The sequence below is a fragment of the Mus pahari genome, chromosome 7 (assembly GCF_900095145.1).
Source record: "Mus pahari chromosome 7, PAHARI_EIJ_v1.1, whole genome shotgun sequence".
Lineage (NCBI taxonomy): Eukaryota > Metazoa > Chordata > Mammalia > Rodentia > Muridae > Mus > Mus pahari.
In genome coordinates, this window is record NC_034596.1 from 48,653,604 (window position 1) to 48,661,244 (window position 7,641).

Sequence of the window (7,641 nt, forward strand, 5' to 3'; positions counted from 1 at the left end):
TAGGGGCACTCTACAATGTACCTACTCTTTACAACAAAAGCCCCATCAGGGAAAACCATTTTCCACCGGAAAAGAAGTCCAGAGGCTGAGCCCCTAGGACAAGTTTTCCATAACATTTACCAAATGCTGCTTGGTTTTACTTTAAAAGTAGGCACTGTTCCCACAGGGCGCGAAGCTGGGAAGTTTTGTTCTCAGAACCGGGTGGCTTGGCTGCTCTGCATCCAGCTGCGACTTGAGGAGGGGCCCCTCAATTCCCTTAAGGCGGCTCCTAAGACAGTCTCCGTCCGGTACCCTGCACGCCCTAAGTGTCCCTAGGCGTGTCCCCAAGCGCGCTCCGACGCCTTTTCCCATCAAGTCCCCGGACGCCACTGGCGACTTTCACGCCTCCCCAGAGAACCCCCACACCGCAGGGAGAGGCGCCAGTACGGTGGCCTCCCCCGGGGACCGTCGGGGGGCCAAGGGAGGAGTTGGCGGGCCACCGCCCTACGTGGGGGGGGGGGGGGTCGGGGACCGATCCTAGCCCCCGCCGGCGTCCCCCGCACAGTGCTCACGCGCGCCGCCTGTCTTTATAGCGGCCACGGAGCCGCGCTTGCCGCACTCGGGTGTAGCCGGGCGGATCCCACGCAGGTACGGGACCCGGGGTGGTGCACAGGGTCTGTGCCCTCGTCTGTGTGTCCTGGCGTCCCTTCGCTGGTCCGAGGTGGCACAGTGCGTTTGGAGCTGCTCGAACGGCAGCGGCTGGGCTCTCCCGCTTCCGAGGAGCGCAGGGCTGTAGGGTCCCCGGCGAGCCTCGCTCACGCCTCACTCTCCCGCAGGTCCACGGAGATCCTCGCCATGCCCTCGTCCTGGATCCCTGCTCTCTGCCTCGGTGGGTACACTCCCACCCCCTACCCCTCGCCCTCCCCCGCGGGCGGAGGCTGCAGCCACCTCGCTGTCCTCTCTCCGCAGGTGCGTGGCTGCTGGTGCTGCTGCTACCCCGGCTCGCGCGCGCCGAGGGAGCGGGTGAGTTAGGTGCGGGAGGAGGGAGGGAGGACAGGGTCAGTCCGCGCAGGCTGGGGACCTGCGGAGGGATGCGGGGCTGCAGAGGTGGAGACCCGCCTTCACTCACCTCCAGCGCAGCCCTCGGGCTTACCTGTTTTTTCATGCCAGGGTCCCCGGGGTCCGTCCGTGCCTCCTTCCTGGGCGCACACCACCTACCCCGGGACCATTCGTCCCGAGTTACTCCATTGTTTTCCGGGCTGGGGACAACTGTTTGGTCCCAGCCCACAGAGGAGGGCTGCTCACATCCTGGTCCCACCTAGTCGGATCACCTCGCTGTGCGTTTGTGCTTGTAACCCTTTTGGAAAACAGCGTCAGCGGTTCCTATCGCTCCCTGGGAGCCTCAAAAGAGTTTGTTCCACGAGTAGAAGACCGAGTGTGGTTCGGTGTCTTTTCTGTGATGTAAGAGAGTTTCGTTTCTAAAATCTTACGCTTGCTTTTCTTCAAAGTAGAAATGGTAAGTACCTTTTGCCCAACAAAGCAAGTGTTAGCAGCTCCGGACAATATCGGTCCAGGATTCCAGTGTAGTCGCCCCACTCCCACCTACCCCACCCGCGTCGCTGAAAAGGGAAAAGATTGGGGTTATTTGGTAGAGGTACTAGGCTCCTATTTGAAGTTAGGATTTTAACTGAGCCTGAAGAATTAATATTGCACCTTGCGTCTTCCCCTTTCTTCCGTGGTCCAGGCAAGGGTCCTTGGCAGAGGCAAATTACTCAACTTGCAAAATCATCCCATCCCGTCCCGTCTTGTCGCGTGGGAGAGACTTTTTTTTTTTTTTTTGCAAAATTCTTGGATAACTTCAATTCCCTGTGTTTGGAAAGTCATATTTAATAATCTTAATCTCGATTTAATCATCAGTAAATTGACAGATTACTTCAATTCCCTGTGTTTGGAAAGTCATATTTAATAATCTTAATCTCGATTTAATCATCAGTAAATTGACAGATTACCATTTGTGGGGTTATTGTAATTTGAAAAATTAACAGCTTTTGTAGTAACTTTCTTGTTTGTTTGCATTTTTGAGCGGTATCATTGTAACTCAGGCTGAGCTGGAACTCACTATGTAACCCTCTTTAACCTCAAACTCAAGGCAATCTTCTGCCTCAGCTTCCTGGGCTGGCTTTGTGAGCCTCTCTGGGTTCAATGCTGCTTCTTTTTCTTCTTCTTCTCCTTCTTCTCCTTCTCCTCCTCCTCCTCCTCCTCCTCCTTCTTCTTCTTCTTTATTGGTCCAATTGACTGTAAGATTTAAGCATATTAGCAGTGCTTTCTTAAAAAAAAAAAAAAAAAAGGATTTGCTGCCTTCCATATTCCTTTGGACAGATCTGGAGGAGATACAATCAGATTCAAGTAGACTAATTTCCTTGTGTCCTATCCTTTGGGAGTTGTGGCGTGCTCCATAGGCTAATTAACTCTATGACTTTCATTTCCTCAATTGTAAAATATGTAATCCAGGCACCAGTTAACTGGTTGGTGTATGTGAATGTGGGACTGTAAGGCCCTGACTGTATCAGGTGATGGGCTAGACAGCCCCCTGGGAAGGGTAGCTGAAGACTTCTGCATGCATCTGTGAAGGCACTCCACAAAGGCTCAATACAGATCATCATAAATAACTGGGAACAGTTCATCACAATTAGGACTATTTTTATTTCTGGGTCAAAGACTAACATTATTTTCTCATTCTGATGTACTTTCAATTACATTTTCCAAATTGACAAAGATCTGTGAACAATGTCACATTAGATGTCTGTAGTAACTGGGCCCTAGATTAAACTGGAAACCCTTTTGGGCTTGCTAATATCTAAAACAGTGTCAACATTTAAGTTAGTGTTTTGGTAGAAGTACAGAAATTGGGAGAATAAATATAATCCCTGCACTACTTCCTCCGTAAAGAAGCCCGTGAGCTCTTACATGACACACCCTTTCTCTCCAGTTCCCATCCCTGTCACCTGCTTTACCAGAGGTCTGGATATCCGAAAAGAGAAAGCAGATGTTCTCTGCCCAGGAGGCTGCTCTCTTGAGGAGTTTTCTGTGTTTGGGAACATAGTGTATGCGTCAGTATCCAGCATCTGCGGGGCTGCTGTCCATAGGTAAGCCAGAGCACGTGGGAAGGGCATGGCAGTGGGAATTGGCGCACAGCACGTGTGATTGCTTCTTTTCCGAAGAAGTTGTGTGGACCCCTCTCCTACCTGCTTGCTTCTTTTTTTGGTGCCAAATTTGGCTATATTTTTGAGATTTTCGTGGGTTTTCCTGCATGACCTGATGTGCAAGGGAAACTTTCTGACAATGAGCAGAGTACATTATTTTTTTTAAATGTTTGTGTGTGTGTGCACGCGCGCACACGCACACACATACACACGCGCGCGCGCGTGCACCCCAATGGAGGTCTGTTGAGGGTGTTTGAAAGTGGAGTTACATGTGTTTGTGAATTACCTCACAGTGTTATGAACTGAACTTGGGGCTTCTGGAAGAGCAGCGAGCTCTCTTAAACACCGAGCCATTCCTCTAGCCCAGCATCAGTGTGTGATGGCCACATTCCTATAATTCTAAAATATTCCTCATCGTGTCATTTATAGTAGGGTTTTTATACTACACACCCTGTCGTTTTAACTTCCACCACAAGTCTTACAGTAGACACAGCCTTGTTCTGGTTTTCACATGAGACTGAACTCAGGGTTGTCAAATATCTTGCAGATATCACTATGGTAATCCAGTATCATGCCATCCTACAGTAGAAGCGGGAGTATGATTCTTTTTTTAAATACAGGTCAAGGGCACATGCAGTTAATTACTTTAAGAAATTTTATGCCTCTTTATTAAGTGTGAATCTCTGAAATATAGGAAACAGGATATCAGTATATTCTTATCATCCCTTTTTAAAGTTCGTCGCTACAAAGTCACTGTCCCAGACATACTTGTTTCTGTGTAAGCAGGTCTTCACAGCAAGCATCCTTAGGCAACTAACTTCTCCACCCAGCTATTTTCTTGACCAATGTAAGCAACAGATGGCTCCATCTATCGGGGAGTGTCTCAGCTGTAACTCTTGCCTTGCAGGGGAGTGATTGGCACCTCAGGGGGACCTGTGCGTGTCTACAGCCTTCCTGGTCGAGAGAACTACTCCTCCGTAGATGCCAACGGCATCCGGTCTCAGATGCTTTCCCGATGGTCTGCGTCCTTCGCTGTGACCAGTAGGTACAATTTCATTGTTTTCAGCCTTGTATAAACACTGCCTCCACTCTCCTCAAAAGGGTTCTCTGCTTTTCTTAGTCTTACCTTTTTTATTCTGTTGGAAAACCTTGTAGTTAAAAAGTCAACTATGGGACAGAGTCACCCAAACCAAACTTGGGGGTCTGAGAGAGTAACAATCTCACTTTACACGGTGGTAACTGACATCTGAACTGTTTGCAACCTGGATGCCTAGATACTTAGCAAGGCAATTCAGCTTTGGGTGATCTTTTCAAATACATCAAGAATGTATTTTGATTCTCCAAACCTAATGGTCAGTATGATGTTTATACCTGTGTCAACATTACTCCCTTAATTGCCATGTAGAACTTTAGATTCATAATGTCCTAATGTCAGAAAAGGAAGGAGAAAAACAATAAACTTCTCATTTCAACAGAAGGCAGAAGCAGTACCCAGGAAGCCACAGGACGGGCAGTGTCCACAGCCCACCCACCTTCAGGTAGGAAACACTGGGTTGATCCCCTGGTTACCTGGCAATAATTTATAACCAACAGTTATAAATACTGTTGGTGGACGTTTTCCTTCAGAACACTAATATTAACGAGAAGCAAAGCAGCCACCTCATATTTACTGATGTATTCTTGGATGGAAGTATTCTACTTTATATTTCACAGTTCTTCTTTATTATAACCTAAGTCAGCCATTCCAGGAGATTCTTTCTATCTCTCCCTGCTTTGGTGGACCATGAGGAGAAACTTTCCAGCTGTTTGCTTCATGAAATCCCCTTAGTTTCTGCACTGTCATGTGACTAAAAGAAATTGGTGTGTGACTGCTACAAAAAAATAAAAATTCAGGGATATCTTTTTCTAAAATAGTGACCATTTTGTTTTATTTTATTAGAGATTTATTTTATGTGTATATGTGCGTGCTTGAATGTATTTATGTGCATCATGTGTGTGTAGGCAAAGGCAGAACCAAAAGAGGATGGTAGCTATTTTGGAGCCTGAGTTACAGGTTATTGTAACGTGAGCAGCTTAATGTGAGTGATGGGAACCAAACCTGAGCCTTCTGTAAGAGCAGTGAGTACTCTTGCATGCTACTCCATCTCTCTGACCCTGGCAGTGGCCATTTCAAATTCAAAGACATTATAAGCACGTGGCTCTGTGTTCCCAATCTTGCCTTAATTGTTGGTTTAAGATATCAAAGCCTTGGACAGGTTCATACCAAGTTCACAGGCCTGCCACCATTCTGTTGTGTTTCCTTGTTGGAATATTGCTTTCCTAGCCCAAAGGACCATGAAAAGAACTTCAAGGTCTTTCTAAGAGTGGCACCCCTTGCCATGGGCTCACCCAGGTGGAAGTTCCTGCTGTGTAAGCATCTTGTTGTTGCCAAGAGCTTCCTTTGTTTCAGGTAAAAGACTAAAGAAAACACCAGAGAAGAAGACTGGCAATAAAGGTAAGCTAAGTGCTCAGGGAAATGGTATGTCCTTCAGGGGCTCTGGGGACTAACGAAGCTCTTCTCTGCCTCTCTGTAGACTGTAAGGCAGACATTGCATTTCTCATTGATGGAAGCTTCAATATTGGGCAGCGCCGGTTTAATTTGCAGAAGAATTTTGTTGGGAAAGTGGCACTCATGTTGGGAATTGGAACAGAAGGACCACACGTGGGCCTCGTTCAAGCCAGGTACCAACTTTAAAGAGATTATGGATGTCTTCAATAATGACAGCTTACTGAGCTATTATATTCATTTCAGTAAATGTAACTTAAATCTGGACAAGCTGTAATCCAAACTATAAACTCAAGATTTAAGAGTGTCTATGCATGGCTGGACATGGTGGTGTATATCTTTAATCTCAGCACTTAGGAGGCAGAGGCAGGCAATTGCCTTATGTCAGCTTTATACTCATCTCTGTGAGTTCAAGGCCAGCCTGGGCTATAGAAAATAGGCCAGCCAGGGCTGCATAGTGAGACCCAGTCTTAAAAAGAAAAAAAAAATCTCTGAAAGCACTTGCATGCACATGCAAAGTTCTCAATCCTCAACACTGCAAACAATAACAACATCATCAACAACAACAAAGACTGCCTGGGTAGACTGTGCAGGGTTAGTGTGTCACTGGCATAAAAGGACACCTTTCTCTGCTTCACTCAGTTCTTGGGTTTCCCTTTTGAGAGGAAGAAGCTAGAAACTCTGTTCCCTGCTTTTTTGTTGGTTTGTTTGTTAGCTTGCTTGCTTGCTTGTTTTTGATGCCCTTTCTATGTTCCTTCATTGGGATCCAAACATGGCTGTTACCACTCTAGTTGGCAGTATGAACCTGGGAAAGTGGAACCTAAAAAAAAAAAAGAGGTGGACTAGAGTCTTATCCAGTAGGCAACTTTATTCAGGGTATCAGACAATTTATAATCTGGGGGCACTCTGAGGATTAAGCAAGGTCATATGAGCAAAGTTCACTTTGAGTTCAAGCTGCATCCAGTCACAACAGCAATGTCACATTGAGTTTAGGCTGTATACAGTCATGAGGATATACAGCTTACAAACGTCATTCTGAATAATAACAGGTAAAAATGGTGGCTGATCTAAAGTACAACCCACTCCTGTGATTACCTCTGGGAGAGGTACGGAAGCAGGATCCAAGAATAGCCCATGTGATGGAGGGACGGAGATCACAGCCTCTGTCTTGTTTACGTGGAGTTTTCTAAGAAGCTCTCAGAATCTCCACAGAGCTTTATTCATTCATCGATCATGTTCTGACTGTAAAAATAATATTGGTGGGGTTTAGCCGTGTACTATGTTGGACCCTGTTTATTTTCCCCCTTAGCAGTTTCTTGAGGCAAATGTGCATTGTAAATTGCTTAATAGTTTTCCTTTGCATACCTGTGTAGACATTCTTCCCTTGGCTTTCATGGTTACACAGTGCCCTGTGAGGAGAAGCCTTCTGTCTGCTCTCTATCCATCTTTGATTACTCCATTCCGCTGAATTCCTGGATGTGAAGTTCAGGCACTTTCAAAGCCTCCAATAAAATTACTAAATTGCTTTGTAGAAAGTTGAACAACTAATACTTTCAGTGGTGTGTAGCCCCAGCACAACCACAACCACTGATATTCTGCTTGTTGCCTTTCTTGTTTGTTTTTCAAGACAGAATTTCTCTTTGTAGCCTTGGCTGTCCTGGAATTTGTTCTGTAGACCAGGCTGGCCTTGAGTGCAAGAGATCACTCTGCCTTCCAAGTCTGCTTGTTACTTTTCTTTCTTTCTTTCTTTCTTTCTTTCTTTCTTTCTTTCTTTCTTTCTTTCTTTCTTTCTTTCTTTCTTTCTTTCTTTCTTTCTCTTTCTTTCTTTCTTTCTTTTTCTTTCTTTCTTTCTTTCTTTCTTTCTTTCTTTCTTTCTTTCTTTCTTTCTTTCTTTCTTTCTTTCTTTCTTTCTTT

At 45.8% G+C, this 7,641-nt stretch overlaps 1 protein-coding gene across 2 annotated transcripts in view; it reads left to right on the forward strand.

Annotated features, from left to right (window-relative positions):
- The first annotated feature begins 541 nt into the window (after window positions 1-541).
- Coch (cochlin) overlaps window positions 542-7,641 on the forward strand; it is a 13,033-nt gene continuing 5,933 nt past the window's right edge. Inside the window, exons 1-8 of one of the 2 annotated variants that reach the window (XM_021202645.2) lie at window positions 542-627; window positions 816-868; window positions 949-1,002; window positions 2,969-3,125; window positions 4,090-4,223; window positions 4,658-4,720; window positions 5,632-5,676; window positions 5,756-5,903. In XM_021202645.2, the coding sequence (XP_021058304.1) occupies window positions 835-868; window positions 949-1,002; window positions 2,969-3,125; window positions 4,090-4,223; window positions 4,658-4,720; window positions 5,632-5,676; window positions 5,756-5,903 (635 nt within the window). In that variant the 5' untranslated portion in view covers window positions 542-627; window positions 816-834. The remainder of the gene's footprint in view (window positions 628-815; window positions 869-948; window positions 1,003-2,968; window positions 3,126-4,089; window positions 4,224-4,657; window positions 4,721-5,631; window positions 5,677-5,755; window positions 5,904-7,641) is intronic. The other variant, XM_029540821.1, reaches the window with a different exon arrangement.